At 37.9% G+C, this 24,856-nt stretch overlaps 2 protein-coding genes across 2 annotated transcripts; both read right to left on the reverse strand.

Annotated features, from left to right (window-relative positions):
* Positions 1–900: 900 nt before the first annotated feature.
* On the reverse strand, positions 901–14,363 carry bsg (basigin). Its single transcript, XM_054603119.1, has 8 exons — positions 14,114–14,363; positions 6,988–7,156; positions 6,051–6,139; positions 5,370–5,506; positions 4,903–5,179; positions 1,964–1,988; positions 1,796–1,868; positions 901–1,684 (listed from the first exon to the last, which is right to left on the reverse strand). Exons 1-7 carry the CDS (start codon positions 14,175–14,177, stop codon positions 1,808–1,810), a joined length of 822 nt encoding a protein of 273 aa, XP_054459094.1. The 5' UTR covers positions 14,178–14,363; the 3' UTR covers positions 901–1,684; positions 1,796–1,807.
* Positions 14,364–17,372: 3,009 nt separating this feature from the next.
* On the reverse strand, positions 17,373–24,193 carry LOC129094800 (E3 ubiquitin-protein ligase RNF126-like). Its single transcript, XM_054603066.1, has 9 exons — positions 24,108–24,193; positions 22,043–22,101; positions 21,264–21,324; positions 20,518–20,753; positions 20,255–20,323; positions 20,087–20,156; positions 19,827–19,920; positions 19,399–19,514; positions 17,373–18,531 (listed from the first exon to the last, which is right to left on the reverse strand). The coding sequence occupies exons 1-9, from the start codon at positions 24,180–24,182 to the stop codon at positions 18,352–18,354; spliced, it is 960 nt and encodes a 319-aa protein (XP_054459041.1). The 5' UTR covers positions 24,183–24,193; the 3' UTR covers positions 17,373–18,351.
* Positions 24,194–24,856: the final 663 nt, after the last annotated feature.

Here is a 24,856-nt window from a genome sequence, read left to right on the forward strand (position 1 = left end):
GTCCAATGGCTCAATCATTTGGCATTCTAAAATAAAAGATACATCTAATTCTAAACTCTGCTTTACACAGTGAGTAAAAAACAAAGTATGGTTTAGAGCCATTTTGGTAGAACATTGTTAAACTTTTTCTTAATAGAATTGAGCATGTTTAAGCCCAACGTGCACATGGCTGCAGTGGAGTTCTTGGACTCTTTGCTCTGTATGTTATGATGATGGTAAACAACATGCAACAGTCTATATGAATATAGTTATACTTGTATTCTTACAAGTCATTGTCAGTCACAGGCTGAAGGTCGGGCTTCAGAACGTGCTTTAGATTTCTTCTCAAAACACGTTAGATTTAGTAACTATGCTTCTGTGATAGTTGTCCATTGATACGCCGACATCATTTGTTTGCAGGACAAAAATCCTACAAACAAATAATGACTATAATCTTAAACGCAGCTTTCTGGGCCTCCTTGTACACAGAATGTCTAAACCTGCTGTTTTAAGTCACCTTTTGATTTGAGTAGAAGTAGAGCAAGTAAACAAACATGTAAAATCAAATACTTTTATTCAGTTTGTGCAAGTTGTACAACAGATGGTGTTCCCTGTGCTCTGATAGTACAACAATGTACACAATTCTGGCTAGGTTTTTTTTTTTTTTTTTTTTGATCTGTGTAACTATGTTAGCAATGTTAAAAACATCCAATCACAACACTAACCAGGTTAAATGGAACATATGGCTTCTGAATCATCTACACAGGTACAGGAACAGAGACGATGGTCCAACAATGGCACAAAATGTCTTATCTCAGATCACAGTTAGTGGAAAAAAACATCTCATTAAATGATTAACTGCTTTACTAAAAATTAGTGCGTCGTATTTTAGTTGCATTCAACAGAAGTAACAGACAGCTCTTTCACTTGGTCCATAACAATGTGTTTTTATTCTGGATGTGACATTGGCAACAAAAACGTTAGTGACTAAAACTTTTATTTAAATATGATTAAAAAAAATAAAATAAAGGAAAATAAAAGCTTGATTTCAAAAAGGAAAAAAAGCTTCCCTACCAAAAAGAATTGTAATTTCTCACGGCAACAAAACTTTGCAGTCATTACATCTTCATAATTTCTGCTTTGTATTTGAGGTGTCAGATTTACACACAGAAGACAAATGGTGCTTGTTAGCGTTTAGGCAAAGAATAAAAAGGGAGTTTTTGCGATGGTGTCGGAACGAGTCAAACGTGAGAATTCAAGCGTACTCCAGTGGTTGCTATGAGAATAGCAGAGAAGTGTGATGAACTTGTACTGCTTAAGTAGCCACAGATTGGAGAACATAAAAGCAAAGACAACTGTGACGTCAGTGAAGGAAGCATCGGCATTTAAAAAAAACAAAGAGAACCACAAAGAGGCATTCCTCACATGAACCATCTATGATTTTTACAACACACACACTTTCCTATAACGGCATTATTAACTCATGCAATATTTGCCCCCGGGGGCCTCAAAGCAGAAAGTACTTCACACTATGTTCTGTGGCTGCACAAAGTGGAGAAGAATATAGAAGAAAACAAAAAAAACAAGAAATCAGAAAGTTTTCTTAATAACACCCAAGCACAAAAAGGTACTTTTAAAATTGCAGGGTGCACAGTATAATGTGCCACACAACAGCCGAGTCCTGGACTGCCATCTGGATGTCCATCTAGAATAAAAAAAAATGAAAAAGAAAGTTGCATGAATGATGATTTATAGTCATTTCAAAACGCCTATAACACAGGAAGTTACATCTGAAGAACGTCGTCGTTTCACTCACCTCGTTCGGCTTTTAATTAGAATTCCTTTGCCTCACACTCTTGTCTTTGTGATTTTCAGTAGAATTGCTCTTCCTGAAAGACACATCGTAAAAGAAACATGAGTTCTGTAACAACAAAGACACAATCTTTAGTGACAGTGAGGATGCTGAGCTGCTGACTGTACTTACAGAGGAGCGGATCCTGAGTCGTCATCTGTCAGCGATCAATGAAGGAGGGCAAAACAAAAAGAAGAGTCAGTTAGTTGTTTGTTGCCAATGTGAGTAGAAACGTGCCCCCCCTCTCCCCAACGGATGATGGTAGCAAATGTTAGAACATGACATCCTCTGCAACATGAGTCCAATGAGGTTATGATCAAATCCAACTGAACATGAGCTGAAGCATGCCCGCCCTCTTATGACGATGAATGATACAAATAAACCCTAAGAAAATGATTTAAGCAGGAATTCCACACACAATAATAGTCTAGAAAAGACACATTACTCAATGTCACTTAACAGACTGCTGTATGTTTCTTTAGCGCATCTGTAATAAGAATATCTGCCATTCATGAACATTTTTTTTTTGCACATTGTCCAGAGGCTCATGCAACACAAGCAAAGAACACCAAAGAGACACTGCAGTGGCTGTTTTATGATCAAAAAACAAAACAGTAAAAAAAAAAACACCTCTGAACTGGCAGAGCTAACGTACAACCTGGCAGGTATAGAGGCAGTATTCACACCAGAGCAAGAGCACATGTAGACACAGTTGTGACATCTCTGTGGCCATATGGTGAAATCAGACAAATATAGATGATGTACTGACCTTGAGAAGAGGGTTGCCTATCAGATATCATGCATAAAAAGTACACGATGCAGAGGGCATGCAGACAGAATGTCGAAACTTCTCACTTTTCAAACCTGTTCCAAGTTCATGTCAAACCATTACACTAGCTTATGTGTCTCAATTTGACTCTTTCATTGGCTCAAACACGTGATTGTTTAACAAAAAAGGACCAATACAAAGTGGAGGGAAAACATTTTAAGCGTGCTCCGATTGCAGGGCCAGTGAAAGAGTGACCAAATCTTTGAGCACATTCCTCTTAGAAGTGGCGACTATGAAAGCAGTTCATTCAGACTCCCATAGCTTTTTTTTTTTTTTTTTTTTTTGTCACGCGGTCATCTCAGCTCAACCACTTCAGTCTGACATGCAGTGTTGTCCACTTACCAAAATGCAAAATCAGCAGCGAACAGAGAAGTAAAAATGTAAATAATAAAAATAAAAGTTTCTATCACAGATTGTTTGTACAAAAATGGGAAGCTAACTCCTGATATATATTAAAAAAAATATGTAAATAATAGCAAAACAAAAAAGACAACAAGGGTTCATATTGAATGCATGCAGCTACAGTCCATACATCCCACCTAAATTAAGAATCCGATATGACCGAGGAGAGTTCAATCAATATTTGAGAGCGTGAGCCACTCCCTCTCAAAGTTTGTAACTTGATGGATTAGAGTTCTCACCACAGGACGATGTCTGTACTCAGCCAAAGATTGTTTATTGAGGAAAGAGTGAAGCTTCACTCTGTAACACCGCTGTACAAAAGTGAGTGTTTTTATAGTCCCAAGAACTCCAACAGAGTTTTACATGCGCCATCTAGTGGCTCGCAAGATGTCAATATCACTTTATCTAGTTAAGCTTTCACCTACATTATATAAATCATTTTAAAGATAAGGTGTTAAGGGTTACCTGTTATGTAACAATGTTGTCTATATAGCAACATTTTCCTAAAACACTGATGGTTCTGATTGTATTATAAATCTGATGCCTACAATACATCATAATATATCAGTTTTCATTGTGTTTTGGCCTTTAGTCTCAAACTTGTGATGTCAAATATGAAGTCTGGAGCTGCACCATGAACAATGAATGGGAGATAGATTTTTTTTCGACCCAAAGAATGTTTTTTTTTTCTATTTTTATACACACACAAGCTTTATTCTATTGTAGTGTTCTCAGTTCTAAAACAGAGTGAGCCTTTATACTCAGTCACTTTTAACAGCTATTCTCAACCAGTGGGCCGAAGAGTGCCATCTAGTGGGGCAAGGAGGTACTGACAAATGGTCAGATAAAAAGGAGAATATTTTTGTTTTTTGGTAATTAACATAGCTAGTTAAATGTATATCTAAATAGGGTTATGAAGTCACATTAACAAAAAGACATGGTAAATCAAAAGAAGGATAATGTCAATGACGTTTGAATATCACCACAACACATCATCAGGTAGAGAGAAAATGTGTATTGCCACTGTTCGCTAGCCAACGTTCCCTCAGATGTGGTGACACAAAAGGGATCATTGAAGAGGCTTAACAAAAATGTACAACCCAGTGTATTTGTGGGCCTCAAGCTAGAAAAGGCTGAGAACTGCTGACCTATAACGTCCTTCCCCGTTCATCGTCTGTGCGGCAGCTCCAGACTTCATACTTGATCAATTCACAATTAGAGTTTTAGCACAGTAGCCTTTTGGCTTTCTGACAGTTGTTCATGTTTACTCAACATTTGGACTGGCTTAGTTACCCTCAAAGATAATAGTCTTCAAATTATCACTAAGAGAACTCGATTGAAGGTTGGGATATGCCCGTATCTACCCTGAAACTACGAATTTACGTCCTGGTGGATATTTTTCACCAATTTATTAAATGAGGGTATTTTCCCTGTGTTATTGGTAAAACAGCAAAATGGCCAGTAAGTTTTGGAATTCACCAACAACTCTGGAAACGTATAAATAAAATCATCAGGTCTAAGTGGCTGTTCAGACTGTAAACAGCACAGTGTTATAAAAGGAACAGACCCGGGCGTGGCATGTTTGCTTCCGGCATCGGTGAGAAGATCGATAAGCCCTTTAAAGTACTATGAGACAAGACAACTGTGGTAAGTTATTGCTTGTGTAATCATGTGATCTAATGCTTTGATGCAAGGTAAAACAGTTGAATGAACCTATTAAGGCAACAAAGTAATGTGAACTTGAACGCATTTGACTGGCGAATGCAGAGCCATGTAAGAGGATCAGCTCATTTGTAGGAGTCTACTGTAGGTAGTGGTGGAGGCAGCATGGCGTACGTACCGTCAGTGATCTCATCGGGCTTTCTCCTCTTCTCGTAGATGAAGATGATGGTCACCAGGATGATGACCTCGGCCACAATGCCGAGGAAGGGCCAGAGAGCGGCCAACCGACTGCGGACACGCAGGTGGATCTTGTCGGTGGCTGTGCCGAGGTCACTGGTTCCGGAGCAGATGTAGTCGCCGATGTCGTTTTCGATGCTCAGCTCATTAATGGTCAGAGTGGTCTTGTTAGGGGTGCTCTTGATCTCATATTTGTCGCTAGTGCCGTTGATGATAGGCTGCAGGGTTGTAAGTAAGGGAGTCAGTAACGCACAAAGCAGGACAGGTAAAGTAAAGTACTGGACATACATCATTTGAAACTTATGAAACATTAGTTTAGTTGAATGTTTTCTGGTTTAGAACTAAAAGATCAAAAACATTGTCAATAGTTTTATGATTATCAAATTTACAAGCTTAATAGACGCATACCGTTTGGGAGTTATCTTCCTCTTTGAACCAGGTCCAGTCGGTGGGCAGTGGATAGCCGTGGCTCACACACACCATCACCCCTTGGTCGTTCTCATTGCCGTGCTCAGAGTGCTTGTGGGCAGCAACATGGGGAAGAGCTACAGCAAGAGGAGAAACACATTCATATTAGAATGTGAAAGTTTGTGATTTAAAGAAATGAACTCCCCCTGATCATTTCTCCTGGAGCAAAAGGCACTTTCACATAAGAATTTGAAACCAAGCGACGGGAATGTTTCCTGAGCTCCTTCATAATAATGATTCACGGTTTTCTTCTGTTGAAAACATTCCTCCGACGCTGAACTTGAATTCAAATTCATTATCAGACTGTCACCCTCAGGTTTATTCCCTTATCTGCTGCATGTGTAGATGACACCCAGTTTTCAGCTCTGTTTGGCACATAACCATTTTCTTAACAGTTTATGTATGGTCTTAAATATCAGCAGTGCATAACAGCACATGACCGATTCTGGAAAATGGCTGCCTTTGACATTGAATCTAAAGTATATACACTTTACTTTATATAAAGACTACCATTTCTGTAACTATGAAAAACTAGCATTTACAACCAAATATTTAAAACCCCAATGTAAACATGACCCATTAACTTCAGTATGCGATATATTAATGAGTTAACGAACTTACTTTTGACTTCAATCGTCTGCTTCACCTCTGGTTCGGTCAGGAACACACATTCATACTTCCCACCAGAAGTGTGGGTGATTTTTTCCAAACTATGGAAAGGAAAAGGAAAGAAGGATGTGAGAATTCCTTGCAAGACCACCGAGTCATTGTTCTCCGCAGACCTAGCGACCAAGCATACAGCAGGTGGTGACTTGTGAGCAATTCTGCCGAAGCCAATTTAATGACAGTGATTAGTTTTCCACTTAGCTAAGTAGAAAATTCACAATAGGACCGTGCTTGTGTTCAAGGGCCGAGGGGTAAAAATAAAGCTGCTTGTTCATGCAACAAATATTTCAAATTTCCCCTGGTAATCACAATCCCACTGTTGTTTGATTCTGCTGTCCCGTACAGTTCTGCCCGCTCTTCCTAATGGGGAATTAAGGTCAGGGCAACTGAGCACACTGCTTGGGGCGCTTATCCCCGCTGCCAAGACTACCGGCAAAGCTGCACGAATGCACGGTCCATCTCTCTGCTAATCAAGAGCAGTGAATACCTGACTGACGCCCCTAGCTTTGCTGCTAATGGGAGGCAGCCAACGAGAATGGTGAAAGGGGGAGGGAGAGAGAGCATTAGAGGATAAAGATGAATGTTAACTGTAGTAATACAGGCGGAAAGGGACAGCAGAAGAATCAAATAGGCCAACATAGCTCAATTCAAGGCTGAGGAATGGCTAATTGTCTTCTAAACATCCATAGGACATCTCAAAGTATCAAAGCCAGCTGGGCTTGCCATTTTCTTGTTTCGATTTATTCACACATGAAAGCTAATCAGCTAATTGCACTGTTGTCTCAAACCAAACATGCTTCAAGACAAACTATCAGAGGATGAGTGGGTTTTAATGTGCCACAGTAACTGCAGGGCAGATGTGCAGACATGGCGCTTGGATGTAGCTACTTACCGGAGGGTCGTGTACGCAGTGGATTCGCTGGACTTGGACTTTTCAATGAGTTTGCCGTTGTGCGTCCAGTGGGAGCCCTTGATGGGGAGGCTGGACTCTGTCAGGTTGCAGTGGAGGGTTGCGGAGGTCATGTTGCTGACCTCAGAAGGTTCAGTAATGATGTGTGGGGCTTCAGATAAACAGAGGGGGAAAAATAAATTATTTATCATTCTTTTCTAAATGTCAAATGTCAGTTTATAGGCCAAAAAAACCATTTTTACAGATTGAGACATCAGTGCTGCCCTACAAAGGCAAAACCCAGTAGCTACATATTTGGTTAAAGTTGTGTTTAAACCCGTTTTAATATATTCAAAATATGCCATAGAAGTGTGCAATTTCCGTTTAAAATTTGTAGTTCCAAAGCAAAAAACAGTATTTGCACCGTTTGTAGTTACAGCACTCTGTCTTTGTAGGGCAAAATGGTCGTCTTAATACCTGTAGCATTATCACTGGTTGCATCATTTTTGTTAAACGTCATTTACATTTTTAGCTCTTAACACTCAAGAGTCGTCTTTACAGAAATGAATGACTTGATTGTAAAGAAATACAAGGTAGGCAGGGTCTAAGAATTCAACCCTAAGACCACAGTACGTAATAGTTTCTCAGCCAGGGCGTAAATATAGATTGTAAATCTATAAATAGACTGTAAATCTATATTTGCGAAAAAGGGATTGAGATATGGTTGAGACAATTATTGATTGTTCAGTGGTCAAGTGGAAATCAAAGCAGGATTAGCAACCAAGTCCTTTGCAATTATCCTCCCACTTGCCAAGTTTCAGAAGGAAACAAATCCGTTCTCAAATGGTGAAAAAAAAAAACTGACACAAGAAAAAAAGAAGGTACACACTTTCCAAGATGGAAAGAGCTCCCCAAAATGGGGAGATCTGTCCCACCAACAGTAGAATGGGGGGGATATCTAGCAGATACGGTAGTCTACAACAAGGTCATGGGGAAAAGATCTTTTAAAAACATGCAGAAGAAGCAACAAGAGGAGAATGAAATAGTGTTGGCTAGTATCACTGCCAATCATATGATAGAATGTAATAATTGGGTATTTTTGCTTCATCTGGGTGAAGAAACTGACCAATTCTTTTTTTAAAGTGACACATAATAATACTGGACCACAAGGCAGAAAGATACCCCATGGCTGAGAATTAATTTTATTAATTAGTTGCCATCTTCTGTGCCTACAGTTCAGTAGGTTATAAGCCACAGGAATGGTCTACAAGCAAAAAAACAAAAGTGGTAATGCCAATGTTAGTATCAATTAAGGAAATGCTAGGAAAATACATATCTACCAGGGCAATACCAATGAAGAAATCTGACACCCCTTTTTTGTTTTTTCTTAAAACATCATATTTTGTTCATATGCAAAACTTCATTCTATCAAGGACAACCATGGAATTAAGCAAACATGTGAATTTGTATTTTTAGATGGTGCCCAAATCCTGTAATTTCTTTTTCTTTTGTCAAACAGAATTAATGGTAATTTTCCTTCAGGAGCCATTTGCAAATTTCAAACCTTATGGCCAGTATTATATACAAGAAAACCCATTATAGTGATAGCTAATCCTTGAAACAGGAAAAAAAAAAAAAAAAAAAAAGGCATCAGATTGAAGACACGTTCTGTAACAATACAGGATTAGGGAGTGGCCCAGCCACGCTTTATGACCGGGTACGGATTCTACTACAGGACAATCGTGGAGCTTTTGAGGAGAGGAGAGGGAGAGCGTATACTGGGTGAGGCAGGACGGAGGGGCTATTGGACTGGGAAGCATGGGAGTTGAGTATAACAGGAGCTGAATATCCAGGACTTCACTAATGAGGAGATAACAGCCAAACTACTTTGACCATAGTCTCCCCATGCTTCCTCCGCCACTCACGTTCGATCACAATAACGTTCGCCTGCGAGCGGATCCACTTGATTTTTGGCGTCTTCTTCAGTTCATTGCGGTCGGGGTCATTGGAAGCGCGGCACTCGTACGTGCCAGAGTCGTTGAGGGTGAGGCTAGTGAGCTGAATGCTGCTTGTGGCGTGTGCTACGTATGTGGCATTTATTTGGACACGGTCGTCCCGTGCCCCGTCAAAGAGCTGGGTGAAGGTCTCGTTGGGCTCTTCGCCCTCTATGAACCACCACTGCACCTCGGGGATGGGGTTCCCTATCACTTCACAATGCAGCTTGGCGCGGTCATCGATAATCTTCATCTGAGACAGCGGACACTTGATAAAGCCCGCTGAGCACAGAGTACAGTTAGCCCAGCAAGATTTTTTTTTTTTTTATGTGGTGAGTTTAAAGCAAGCCAGGTGATTGCATGGATTGGTGATAAAAGGCCGTGATGGAAGAAAGGCAAGCAAAAAGGAAAAAGAAAGAAAAAGAAACAAAGTTAATTAAACACAAATGAAATGAAAAAATGAAAGTATGCACATAGAAAATAGATCAGAGCAGCGTTGTAATCCAATTCTTTTGGGAAACGTTTGATCATTCCTGGTACTCTGACCCATCAAGATGAAAATAATAAAATAAACATAAAAAGCAATTAGGGACGACCCGGCTGATTCAGATAATAATATGGGAGTGCAACATCAAGCCATACACTCGGTTTCCAATGTACATCAAGTGTCCTGAAGGTTATATTTTTCAATTTCAGTACAAAGTACAAATTGAATTACACTTAAATTCCTTTATATGGGTGTTGGTTTAATTTAAAGATTTAAAAAGCAATTACTCAATATTGAAGGTTGTGATTGGGGTCAAAAATGCTTGATCAAGACATCCCTAAAGGCAGTTATAGCAACAACAAAAGAAGAACGACAATAACAAAACATTTAAAGCATTCAATAGCATTCCCATGAAATCAATACAATGAATGAAACAGAACATGAAGAGAAAAGCTGATGAGGTTGAAATTAAAGACATTTAGCATAACAAAATTAAGAAAAAAATAAATAATAATCAATGAAAGGTTTAGGACATGCAAGCATATTAGGGTTTTGTCTTTTCTCTGCCGTGCGTCGTGTCACACGGCAGCGATCAGGGCGTTGAACTAGGCTAACACACACACAGCCTATTTTTCAGGACAGTCTGACAATGATTTCACGCAGGCTATGCACATGACATCAATGTACATGGAAGGCCAACGGTCAACCCCCACTGAGAGGCAAACATTCAGCATTTTCCATTGATTCTTTCACATGAGAATAACATTACGGGTGACATGTATTGGGGAATTATTTTCAGGCTACACGATAATGCTGACGAACCACTGCCTGTTATGTTTATGTCAAACACACTCACTTTCTGATGGATTTACTTCTTTTAAATATTTGTTTCCTTCCCAGTATCACAGCTCTCCACATTCACAGCAGGCTGGGGGGGGGGGGGGGAGACTTGTTTAGTCACTCAGTGGTGGTCAAGGGGGGGGGGGGGGGGTTGTACGCTTAGGTGGGTCCAGGGAAAAATAACATTCTCACGCTGCAGGCTAAAGCACAGCCAGCCTGTTCCCCTCGCTTCAGAAAAATCCTAAGCTTTCAAAAAAAGCATAGCAACACCAGGGCTGGTCTCTAGGTACCCAGCACCAATAGCACCAATATGAAAACAACACACGTGAAAAATGTGTTAATCCACAAGATCTAAACGTCAACTATATACGGGTTTCTTCACCTTCCCCCCCCCCTTTTCTACATTTCCTTGATAAAGATACACTGAATTTTGTGATGCAAAAAGTAACATTTTTAAAAAACACTTCCAACCGAAACAGTCAGCAGATTTTAATAAACCAAACAAAAACAGGCAGACGTGTGAATTTGTCAACAAGAAACTCAAGACTCTGCATGTATCATGTAACCTTTCAAGCTTCGTGACTTCCACCACTACTATCAAAGGTCACCTTCGTTGCACATGCTGAATGAAAATTAAATATAGTCTAGGCCCCAGTCCTACCTGTCAATAGATGTAAACCACATGAATCTTGACAGTTCAACTCCACACCTTTAGCTCTCTGCTGTTCAACATGAGAACCAGCTACATGTTTTTGCCTTTCAGAGGGTTTCTATAGTATTTTTATGTTTACATATGCTCAACAAACATACTAGATGCCTAAACAAAGCACAAACAAGGAGCAAATAAACCCACACTATAGGGATACACGTTTTATCTTCTTAGAGAGTTTATGTTTTCAATCAACAGCTGGTTGAAAATGAACAACTCAAGAAGGAATTTACTGAGCCTTTTGAAAAAGACAAAAGGCTTTACACAAAGACTAAAACATGTAATCCTCAGGCTGCTTTCAATACTCCAATAACAAAGTGTATTGAAATGTTCACAGGAAAAAACAAATACAATATGAAGTCCTTTGCAACAGAAGATGGATGCCGTTGGTTTCAACATAATGAAAGCATTGAGGCATGGAAACGGACATCCTTTAAAGAGGCCATTTCAAGCTTTTAATTCAGCATTGTATCATTTGGTCATGGTCACTATTTGGAAATAAACAACTTCTGAGGAGTGGGCAAATAGTTAAATAAATCCCTTTAATGGGACCTGATGTCTTAGGTCTGTCTGTCCATTTGGAGTGCACAAACCAAGTAGCCCACTTTGTGTAATGTATTAATTCAGCTGTGGTGGACCACAGATTAGTCACCATTATAAGAAGGATTTCAACTCCCACACCGTGAAAAACAAACCTGTCACTGTCTGTGCTACTGCTTCGATGGCAGGCTTTTATCGTTAATGGATAATTTAGGTGAGAGCAGGTTAAGCAGCACTTTAGTTCTGGGAACTCAAAATGGTGGTCGATAACAAAAATGAGTCCATATTCAACACCATTTACTAAATTACTGGGACTAAAAGCCCAATAGTTAAAATAGGCGTCTGCCTGGTAACCCACTTTTCGTGCAAAAGTAAAGCTCGAGAAGAAGAAGCTGAACCTCCAGGGAAATCTAATTTTACTACTGATCTACTCAAAGCTGTTGTTACTAAAGCAGGAAACGTTCAGTGGCATGAAGGCTCCTTATACGTGCAACACAACATCCATTAACAGTCTAGATGCTGGTGCAATCTCTCTACAAAAAAAGTGTTACATGGTTTTACCGCCCACGGTAGAAACCATGCTTAATAGAGGCTGCATTTGACTTTTAAACAGTACATATTAAAACAGATGATGACAGTGCATGTACATGCTATTCTATCTTAACTGCCTTGGGATGACAAAACAGAAGGGAAATGACTCAGTTTGGATATTTTGACGTGTACCTAAATGATTATGAGTAACTCCTTCAGTGCTAAAACTCAACTCAGCAAAGAAAGGTCAGAGCAATTTCAACAGTATTCCATTTTAGGTTGGTTAAAAGGCAGTTAAGTAAAAGGAGTTAATGTCATTAAAAACACACAAGACATTAACATTTTCACTGAGCACAATGGCAACTAAGCCAGTCTGCTTGGTATAAATATAGTATACGTGTTGACTATCATTGTATTTTAAGACTTGTAAGCTCATTTGGGGTGATCATTCTAAGACAGTCAGGACAATAAATGTAAGATAGCTTTAACATATTGCCAATAATATATCATTTGTATTGCTAACACAGAAAAAATAAGCAATTACGCCCTATGAATATTGCTTCCAGCTAATTTCTAGGGAGCTGTCTGTTTGGCGTGTCTAATATTTTCCATAATAGCTCTTGTCACGTGACACATCCAACCAATAACTGGTTGTGATCACTGTAGCCAAGCATAGAGCTTCGTATGAATGGAATGCAGCTCCTTATGCTGTACAGTTAATCAATGGCGAACCATTTGGACAAGCCGATAGGAAGCCAAAGGGCGAGTGGCCGGTCAAATGGATGACCGCCAGCAACGAAAAGGCTCTCAACCTCTTTAAAAGCAAACGCAGTGCAACAGAACACGAGAGAAAGCTCAAAATACTGTATTGTGAGAACTGATACTCATCACGTGGATTAAGCCTTCTGGCTCACTGAATCAAAAGACAAATGATGACCTTTAATCAGAAGATAACCATCATTGCTACTTCCATTATTATTACTAATAGATCTGTGCAATACAAATACACTGTGCAATACTATAATTATTCTTTCTGTATTTATAAGATTTTATTTTAGTTATTGTGGATTTTTTATTTTTCTTACTTATTTAAAATACTTGTTTTTTCTACTCTGTACCTTGTTTGCACTATATCTATGCTGCTGTAATCCTGTAAATTTCCCCGCTGCGGGATTAATAAAGGATTATTTTATCTTTTATATAGCCCAAAATCACAAATTACAAATTCAAAAATCAAAAATAAGTATTATTATAAATAAGCAAATGAGCAATAAAAAAAACTGGTAAAAAACAGTAAAGAATCCACAGTAACTGAAATATTATATATACAGAGAGAAACTATTATAACTATTGTATTGCAGAGGTTTTTAGTGAAATAATAATATAATAATTTAACCATGGTAATAATAATAATAATAATAATAATAATAATAATAATCCTTCATAAGTGGGGGGAGGCTGCTCCTGTGAGGAAGGAAACACTTACAAAATGACTGTCAGGGTGCAGCATTCCTGTTCTATCTTTATTTTGTTGTATAGTATGTGTATTTATTGTCTGTGTCTGTGTAGTTGTATAGTATGTGTATTTATTGTCTGTGTAGTTGTATAGTATGTGTATTTATTGTCTGTGTAGTTGTATAGTATGTGTATTTATTGTCTGTGTCTGTGTAGTTGTATAGTATGTGTATTTATTGTCTAATATAATAAGTGAAAAACGACATTTTTTTTTTTTTTTTTCAAGTTAACCAATGTACAGCATCCCCTTCGTGACGTCACGCCACTAATTACGATTATTACATTGGCTAGAAAAAAAACAACCAATAATAATAAAAAATAAAAAAAATACATTTCTGAAACACATACAACACATGATTACATCCAGCTATTTAAAAAAAATTTTTTTAAAAAAAAAACATGTTTGACACGACACACATAGAACAGTAACGTTACACAAGGAGCGTGTTTTTAAATGTCCGTGCTCAGACCAAAGTCTACATCTCCAACATGGCCGACATGAGGCGCTCCTACCTGTGGACGCGTCGGCCCGCCAGCAGCTCAGCAGCAGCGCGCTGACAGCCCACAGCAGCTTCATGGTGGGACAGTTTAGTATTTGTACTATATCGTCGAATAAACGTTAATGTCGGGCTGTGGATTCCTCTTCCTCGTTTTCACGCCGCACTTCGTCACCGCCGCGGAGTCGCTCGTCCTTCTAAGGTTGCGCCGCAAGCACACGCCCCGTGATCGAGCACGTACGCGTGACGTAGGGTTTGGAGGCGTGGTCACGTCACATGGGTTGCGTCATGTGACGTGGTTAGTCATTTAAACTAATCCATGTGAATGTGCGATATGAAATGTGCTTCTTTCTTTTAAAAAAAACGAGCTATTTAACAGTGAAATAATTATTATTTTATGACTTAATAATTTATTTTTATTTTTTGACATTGGTATCCAACCAGAATGTAATTTCTGTAAAACATTCTTAATTATAAAAAATAATATTACATATAAAAAAAAAAAGCCTTTTGTTTTGCCAAATTACATCCGAATATGATTAAAAGTGTCGAAACTTTTGACTGAAAAGGTACTGTAATTAAAAAAAATATATATTATTTTTTTATAATTAAGAATGAACAGAAGTTACATTTATTTTATGATTAATAATTTATTTTCATTTTAAAAATTAATTATCCATCCAGAAATAACTTCTGTATTTCACTGTTAAGTAGCTGGTTTCTTTAAGAAAGAAGCTTAATTTCAAACTAATCATATTGGGATGTAATTTGGCAAAACAAAAAGGCTCAATTTAATATTTTGATGTGTAATATTATTTTTTTTATAATTAAGAATGTTTTACAGAAGTTACATTCTGGATGGATATCAATGTTACAAAATAAAAAATAATTATTAAGTCATAAAATAATAATCATTTCACTGTTAAGTAGCTCGTTTTTTGTTTTTTTTAAAGAAAGAAGCACATTTACATGGATTAACATGTATGTCAGCCATCTAAGTACAGTACCAGTGAAAAGTTTGGACACACCTTCTCATTCAACTACTTTGAAGAATCTAAAATATAAAACATATTCTGGTTTGTTGAGCATTTGTTTGTTTACCACATAATTCCATATGTGTTCCTTCATAGTTTGGATGTCTTCAATATTAATCTACAATGTAGAACAGAAAGAAAAAAAAAAAAAAATGAATAAAGAAAAACCATTGAATGAGAAGGTGTGTCCAAACTTTTCACTGGTACTGTATTATTTTTAATAATTAAGAATGTTTTACAGAAGTTACATTCTGGATGGATACCAATGTCACAAAATGAAAATAAATTATTAAGTCATAAAATAATAATAATTTCACTGTTAAGTAGCTCGTTTTTTTAAAGAAAGAAGCACATTTCATATCGCACATTCACATGGATTAACATGTAAAGTACCAGTCAAAAGTTTGGACACACCTTCTCATTCAATGGTTTTTCTTTATTTTTATTTTTATTTTTTTCTACATTGTAGATTAATATTGAAGACATCCAAACTATGAAGGAACACATATGGAATGATGTGGTAAACAAACAACTGCTCAACAAACCAGAATATGTTTTATATTTTAGATTCTTCAAAAAAAAAATGAGAAGGTGTGTCCAAACTTTTGACTGGTACTGTATGGGTCTAAAAGAAAGTCACCCAGTTGTCGGCGTATGTGAGAGCATAAACTGAAAGAAAATGTCTGCAATATTCAAGACTGAATTATGAGGATCCTGGAGTTTTGGTTTTATCTAACAGAAGAAAAAAAATCCAGAAATAGCTAAGGACTTTCTTAATCAGGTTGTTCTCTTTGCAAAAATAAATTCATCAGTATGGATGGGACATAACTCCCAGCACACCATTCAAAAAATGTTGTGTTTCAGAGTGATCACAGCTGGAGTTTGTAAAAAGGCACATAAATAAATGTATCTCAATTTAAATATAGCATGGTGATGCTAGAATCATTTTTTGTGTGGGTAGTTGCCACAGAGGCTTAAGAGGAACAAAAGCCAAATTCCTGACGTCCTGTTTTAGAGTCTAAAGACAACTTGAAAGTCTGTCTTTAGCCAGACTTTAGTCATGTTAAAATTCAGTGAAAATTCATTTCAGGTTTCTAGCCAGATAGTTCGCGTCAACTCGAACAAGCCTTAGTACATGTAAGAGGAAATAAGGCTTGTTTTTTCTTATGTTGTTTTTATTTCTCATCTACAACTTCCAGAGTTCTGATGTTATAGTCAAAGTAAAACTAAATTTGGTAAAATGTAACCAATGTAAATGTTGTACCAGTTTGTAACTCACCGTTCAAAATAGTTTTAAAAATAAGTGAATAAAAGAAAAATAGAAAATCCCCAAATCCAGATGTGTCATGTTGATGCTTCTGAAAGTGCTGCCAAACTATTTAAAAAATCTATTTGAAAGTTTTCACTGTTTCACAAGTTATTTTGTATCGGTACACTTAATCTAAATCCATTTTAAATTCAGGTTGCAACACTGAAAAAAGAAAAAGACACCTTCACATTCACAGCTTTAAAGAGCTGAACTTGTACCTCAATATTAAAACTGCTTGCCTTATCTCAGTGTACATAGTTGAAAAGGCACACATGCATTGCACAAAGGTAACAATAAACTGATAATATAAATCAGCTATTTCACATTGTAAAGTCAAACTCATAACTATAAAACAAGTGTGTCCACTTGTAATATAGCGAGACCAATGTTCTGTTCATAACAATCCCCTCAGATTAAAGGCCTTTGAGCCTCAACCCCAGAGAAGAGAGGTACAATGTAGAGGAAATATGTCCGTAATGGCTAAACAATGAGAGGAAGCAGAATTTATTGACTTATTGATAACATTTAATAGGAAAGTACCCCAGGGAAAGATTTAAGAGAGACTCTGATTACGACGTGCCTTTGGACCAGGCCAGCAGTGCTTGTTGATGGTGTTATTGTTCCCTGGTAGGTGTTTGGTTGTTCTTAGAGTCTTCAAGATGTCACTAAAAGGACAAATAATTTAGACTGGGGAACACAAAACAACACAGTTCTTATTTTGACTGATTGCGCCAAAAATATTTACCATTTTATTTGGTATTAGGACAAAGAAATGTCTATTAGCTTATTTGCCGTTGCAATTTTTTGCTGCACTTCCATCAAGTGTCTAACCACAGAAGCAAACAGACGTCTTTCAGTACATTTTATGACTAATGTTAATCACGATTAGACCTTATGAGAGTATTATATACACACACACACAACGAGAATGCTTAACATGAATTTTGAGTGGTAGCACCCAAAACAGCTTTATTTATTTATTCACTTCTTTTGACACAATCATACTGCAAATCAATAGTCAACTGGCAACTTCAGAAAATATTTAATTTATCTTAACTTTAAAATCCCGAAAATGGTATGACAAGTTTGAGTGTTTTAGGCCTGCAGATAACAAAACAAAATCCGCATGCGAGTAATTTAGTGACGGAATCCGCATCATTTAACCAAACAGCACAGAATTACTTCAATTTACCGCATCATTTCAAATGCAAACCATGTTACCTGTGTGGTGTCAGGTAATCTGAAAGTGAATCATTTTATAAAACTATTGGAATTCTGTTTTTGAGAAGAAAAAAAAAGAAAGAAAAGGAGTCAAATGTAGTATCATTCTAAACCAAGCTGAAGAAACTTAAGTGCACACTTTTAACAGTACACTACAGTGCACTTTGGGTCATTTTATCTGTGAGATATGAATACTACTTGTTAAAAAAAAGGAATAAATGTTCAGTTCTTTTTGCTTCATTAGCAAAAGTGGGTCATTTCATATTTCACACAGTCTGGAGATTAAAAAAAAAAAAAAAAAAAAAAAAAAAAGAGAAAAGAACAGCGGCTGTCTTGTTTTCCCGAGTCTTCTACCTTTGGATTCTTTTGCTCTCGCTCCCTGTGTGAGGTGATTCAGGCAGATCAAGGCTCTTGAAGTTTCCATGCTCCTCTACATCCTCCCTGACAGAAGCTGCACTCCAGGCCTCAGCCCTTTCCTTTGTTTCGGATCCCTTACCAAGATGGGGAGCAACAGGACGGGCAGAAACACATGGACTCTTGTCCCCCCCCCGAATCAGGCTTGAGTGCTCCTGGCGAGATGCACTCAGGTCTCTGCCCTCCAGCAGGGAGAGACTGAGGTCACCGCTCCGAAGTGCAGCAGCAGCCTAGGAGCTATAAACAGCTCATAGGGCGATGAGGACAAACGGCCCTCTATGAGTTATCAGTGGAGTTCTCATTGCTGGCCGAACTTGAGGACTGAGGGGTCGAGGAAGAGGAGGAGGCCGAGGAGGAGGAAGAAGAGGAGGTAAAGTTCATCCCTGATAGTTCTGGAGGATTCGTTGCCGTGTTCTGACCACACAAGCTTTTCCTGCACACTGGACACGTGTCATGCTGGAGAGGAAGAGAGACAGCGTGGTAAAAAATAATGAGCTCTTTAAGGATTACTCTGTTTTTGTATTTTTTACATTTTCCCCATGTTTTGTGTCTATTTCTTAGATCATTCAATCAATTTTTGAAACGAGCTGCAATGAAATTATATTGGGAAATTCTGCACCATCAACGTACGTTCACTATGAGTGCTTGTTGTTGCCACTGACAGGCTTCGATTATCATGGAAAGGTCCCAACAGAGAAATAAAACATTTATCTTTCCCTTTTGCCTCTTGTTAGTTATTGCGTCATGTGACTTGATTGCCTGAAGAAAATGGTGTAAACATGAGTGAGAGTTGGAGAGAGGAGTGCCGGGGATGTCAGAGTTTGTTGTGTTGGAGTACAGAAAGCATAGCTTAGTGTTATCTTAAATACTTTCAATGTCACGGCTGAATATTTTGCTGATATCAGATATGTGGATGCGTTTCTGCGCGTGAACAGACAGACCAGACCGAGAGTAATGTAAGTAAAACATTTCATTTCTCTGAAGGGTTCCTTCAGTAATGTGGTATATTAAATTATAATAACAATATGAGCCTGTCAACGGCAAAAACAAGCACTTTAATCGATGTTCATTGACGGTGAGCAATTGCCCGTTATTATTACATTGCAGCTCCTTCAGCGGCTGCAGACTGTAGCGGCGAACAATTGACTAATTGTCGTCGTCATTTGTCAGTTAGACACAAAAACATGGGAAAATAGGACTCAGGTTGAAAAATAGTGAAATCACTCTTAAGTGTCATCGATGAATCTTCCACATTACATAGTTTCAGATAGCTAACGGTGAATATTTAGATGGGGAGAGCATTAGATCGTGGATGTTTAGTACCTGTTCCAGCCAGGGGACTATGCAATCATTGTGGAACATGTGATTGCACGGGAGCTGCCTCACACTTTCTCCGACACTGTAGTCTTCTTTACACACTGGACATTCCAGTCCTGAGGCTGAAAGACAGAGCGTAAAAATGTGAAAAATATTGAATGCTATCCGTCAAGCCAGTTTGGATGGTAAAATATAGTTACATTACATCATGAGTGTATCAATTTGAATATGAAAAAGATGCGATCTACCAATTTTCAGATGATGAATTTAAATAGACTTATATATCTTGTGGTTGATGATTAAATAAGTGCACTGTTTGAGTTATACTGAAATGAAGAAAATGATACTGCTGTCCAAATATGCAAATAATACAATATATCTGAGATATCAGAAAAAAAACCCATTCTATTACACTTTATTATGTTTTTCCTTACCGACGTGCTCTTCTGTAACTTGTACTGTAGGAAGAGTTTTTATTTTATCCCTATCGGCAGGCGGAGGTCCCGTGTTCTCAAACTGGTTTAATAACTAAATACGAGAGAGAAAAAGATAGAAAAGAAATGCACGTTTGAATGCATATAACTGCATATTTCAACATTTCAATAATTATTAAAAAGATTAGAATCAGAACCTAATATTTTTTAATGAGCACAGCAATCACTTTAAAAACATTTAAAGGTTTTCTGACAAATACCTGAGTTATAATTGCATCTAGTCCATTGGCGCCCCAGGCATAATCCATAGGATTAGAGTGAAGAACACCCCTTTAAAGAAAATAGTCAAACATTAGAGCAGTTAGGAGACACCTGACAGATGAAGATTAGTTTTCTGGTAAAAGTATAAGTGTGTTCAAGACGCTTACCAGGGTCCAACTCCAATATTTGGCATTGCAGTTGGTGCAATTATTCCATTCACTAGTTGCTGAATGATTCTACAAAAGAGAAGATACAGCTATGATACAGATGCATTGATGGAGAAATGAAAAAAAGTGAAAGAAGTGCACCGCTATGTAAGGGTAACATGTATTTTTCAGCCTATGGATCCTATTATCCCACAGTTTGGAACCACAGTTTTGTGGCTTGATTTATGACTCAAGTCCCACAAGTCACCGTCTGCACTACTCACCCCTCTAGAGTAGGAACTCCCTCCGGCCTCCCTGTTTGTCGCCTGGAGCCGTGCCGACTTCTTGGTTGCCTGGCACCGTATCGTTGCCGTGAAGCGGTTTCCCTTTCCCGCCTGTTTTCAGCATCCCTGTTATCCTCCGTTCCCAGTCCAGCCCCGAAGTCGAAGCGGTCGTCAAAGACACCCAGGGCAAACTGGCCGTAGCCAGAAGGGAATGTAAACAAGTGCTGGTCCGGATTCTGGGAGAAAAATCAGATGAAAGCGAAAAATAAAAAAACTGTGTAATCTTGATGGTAGAAACCAGTGAAGCTTTGTGATTTCTCTAAATACTCGCAACGGTTTATTGTCAAAACAACACACCTGAAGCATGGAGAGTTCTGTTGACTGTTAGGTCAAATTTCAACGAAATGGAAAAGTATGCTGGCATACAGAATCTCATGTTTACTGGGATAACAACAAGAAAATGTTATCCCACAGTACTTACCTAAACTACATATCAGGCTAAGAACGCCACTCTTCTTTGAGTTAAAACAGCCAAATCATGCAATACAATATTACTTTAAACTGTGGTCTGTCGCAAAAGCAGAAGTGGAAACCCGGAGGTGACTTCCATCTTGTGCAGTACTACATCAGCAAAAAGACCCAATGGAAACTATTTAACATATTTTGAGGATATTATGCAACGGTGTAGTGGGACAGAGAAAGAGGTTGTGTGTGACAGAGATTAGAGAAAAGAAAAGGTTAGAAACCTCAAATGGTTGCTGGTTCTGGGGCCCGCTGGAGATGGTCGACATGGAGCCATTGTCAGCACTAAACAGAGGACAAGTAGTTGACAAAGTTATGCCTTGACTCAGTGTTACTAAATAGAAAAATTTCCCCCACTACGCATCATAGTTTCCATTCTTCCCAATCATGTTATAAAGTTTTTCTGTGTCCTTTTTCTTCCCCTTATCTTTTTTTTTTACATTAAATTTACTGTTGTGATCCCAATTTTAACTGCAACACCTTCAAATATAATGATAATAGTTACAAATAAAAAGGGATAAAAGGACAGACTGTAATACAAAATATAAAACTGCCCTAAGAAAAAGAAAGCATTACATTTCATTCTAGTTGAGCAGTGCCTTTTTTAAAAAAAAGGACCACTACAAATAGTGTGACTGTTCCACGCAGCTTCACAATGGCATCTATTAGCACAGGTAATAAAATGCATCATAACAACACTATTTGCTTAAATGTCAGCGACTGCATGTTCAGAATTAGAATCGGCTTCATTGGCCAAGTATGTGTAAAGAATGTGACTCCAGTCTGCGTATGTTGGTGAGTAAAAACTGTTAGGAATGATAACCCAAACATATGACGACACAGGTTTAAAGAAAAGCATCACAGGAATATTATTTGAGGAATTCTATTGTCCATAATGAGTGGTGGCAGTCTCCTAATAACTAACTTATAGTTATAGTACAACAGTCAGAACAATAACGCCTTTTTTTAGGAAAACTGTGTGTAAAATACAACTTATACACACCTTCTCTCCTCCAGTAGCTCCTCAATAAACCCTGAGTCACATCTTGGACATGTATACTCCTGTAAAAAAAACATAGAGGTAGTAAAGACAGAACATTAGACTCATCATAACATGTTCAACAATCGATTTTACAAACAGCTGCATCACTTTTCATTTAAACACGCAACTTAAAAAACTAAATGTGAATTGCATGACGACTACAGCTACAGCCATTAGTGTGTCAGTATGCCGCAAGTTTAAATAAGGTATGTCAAACAACTCTACTGATAGCACAGCTGGACAGAGAGATAAAAAAGACAGAAGATGATAATTCTTCTCATATGATAAAACTAGCTCTAACCGCCTAAAGCTTAAAAAAGCAGTCTGACAAAAGACTGATGGGCTTGCAACACCCATTAGTCCCATTCATTGTAGCAAATAAAGCTCCACATTTCTTGCAGCACACATTGCAGGCGATCCTTTCCTGGAAAACCAACAATCTGACCAATAGAGCTCAATAGAGGAGGCCTTCCAGGGTCTGAAATTAAGTTTTTTCCTCACCTCCCACAGCGGCAGGTCCCTGAACATTTCTACCGGCAGCTCACATTTTTTAGTCTGCCTCTTTTAAAAATGTGGTACCAGAGATTATAAATATGGGAACTATCGTGTAACCTTTAGGCCTGACAGTGTTTAAATTAGGACTTGCTTTATATATATATAAAAAAAAAAAAACTAATGTGCCATGGTGGGGGGGTGATCTGGAATGTTTACCTGCCCACAGCCAACATTTACCTTGTGCTTTGCAGGTGTCCAGTGCTAACCGGTCACCTATTACTTGATGGCTTCCCACCCTTTCCTCACCTCCACCTATTGGGACACTGTTGAAAGTGGCCTGACCTGTCACGTCACTATTTGATAAGGGAACTGCAGTCCGAGCGGCACCTTCAGATATGAACACAGAGGAAAGCTGAGAAGATCTTTCCCTTCCATGCAGGATATCTACCGTTAGAGATGTTTAGGAAAAAGCTTCCAAGTGTTGGAAACCACAGCATTAAGCCAAACACCACTAGAATGCTGTCAGGCTGCACGACCAGCTCTGTCTGCCATCCCAGTAGACCACAAAACACTAATAAATCTGTGCAATACAAATACACACTATTTTTTAGTTATTGTGGATTTTATTTTTACTTACTTATTTAAAATACTTGTTTGTTTTTTCTACTCTGTACCTTGTTTGCACTATATCTATGCTGCTGTAATCCTGTAAATGTCCCCGCTGCGGGACTAATAAAGGATTATCTCATCTTATCTTATCTTATGAGGTACAGCGTTTTCCTCCTGGCTATCAGACTGCCTAACACCACACATACACCTTATAACCATATATCATTTTGACACCTTTTGTGTGGAAATACTTTGTATATCCTTGTGTTTCTCTTTTGTTTTGATGGTTGTAAACCCTGATCCTGTGTCAATCAGCTGTATTTCCTATAGTTAAAATGACAAATAACCAGAAACCTATGGCTGATCTTTCTACATTGTGAACAGCACATGTACAGCTCTATGACAGATCATTCTAGCCTGTGACAGACAGTAGTGTGCTTTGGTGAATGGCAAAACAAGAGAAGGACTCAGTGGCTTTGTTGCTGCTGGATCTGCTGTTTACATGTGTGATTTACACTCTAGCTCAGTTCACAAAGACACACCAGGGTTAACAGCGTTTCACTGATAAAAGGAAAGCACCTGAAGACACAGTTATAGCTAAATAATATAAGCTAACAGTTAGAAAACCCTCAGTAATCAACAAATGATCCAGCCAGTGTTGTTGTAAACATGGTGTGATAGAAGAGGAGACGTCTGTGTGTAAAGACTACGCAGTGGACGTACGCTGCTGGATCCACTGCTTAAGATAACAAGCTAGCTAAACGCTGGGTAGCGCTAGCCCACAGTTAGCATGCTAACACTGTTAGCATGCTAACTGTTGGCCCCCGCCGCTACAACGGTTTATATCAAAGTAACGGCGACACCACCGTGTTTTTCACGGGTCCAGTCGTCCCCGTATTTCATTTGTGTTCACGGTACTCACGGGAAGACGAGGGCTAATCTCTGCGGAGCATCTGTGACAGAAGAACCGGCTGGGCCATGGAGGAGCTTCCGCCATCTTTAACCACTAAACAGGTAGAGAGGAGGAAGGACTACGGAGCACCGGAAAGGTCAAAAAACTACGACGAGCATGTCATTGAAATGCGCTTCGAAAAATACTATCCAAATGTACCACATGAATAAAGAACATTTTCAAAAATATCATTATTGGATTGATTATACTTATTTATTATATAATTACAGAATAAGATTAATGTGAAATATCAAAGCGAATTACAATTATTTATTTATTTTTAAAAATTGGTGTAAACATAAAAATACTATCCAAATGTACCACATGAATAAAGAACATTTTCAAAAATATCATTGTTGGATTGATTATACTTATTTATTATATAATTCAAGAATAAGATTAATGTGAAATATCAAAGCGAATTACAATTATTTATTTATTTTTAAAAATTGGTGTAAACATAAAAATACTATCCAAATTATTTAAAAAATAACATTATTGGGTCGATTATACTTATTTATTATATAATTACAGAATAAGATTAATGTGAGTATCAAGACCAATTACAATTATTTCTTTATTTTTAAAAATTGGTGTAAACATAAAAATACTATCCAAATGTACCACATGAATAAAGAACATTAAAAAAATCATTATTGGATTGATTATACTTATTTATTATATAATTCAAGAATAAGATGTGAAATATCAAAACGAAT

This window comes from Anoplopoma fimbria, chromosome 8 (genome assembly GCF_027596085.1).
Source record: "Anoplopoma fimbria isolate UVic2021 breed Golden Eagle Sablefish chromosome 8, Afim_UVic_2022, whole genome shotgun sequence".
In the NCBI taxonomy this organism is placed as follows: Eukaryota; Metazoa; Chordata; class Actinopteri; order Perciformes; family Anoplopomatidae; genus Anoplopoma; species Anoplopoma fimbria.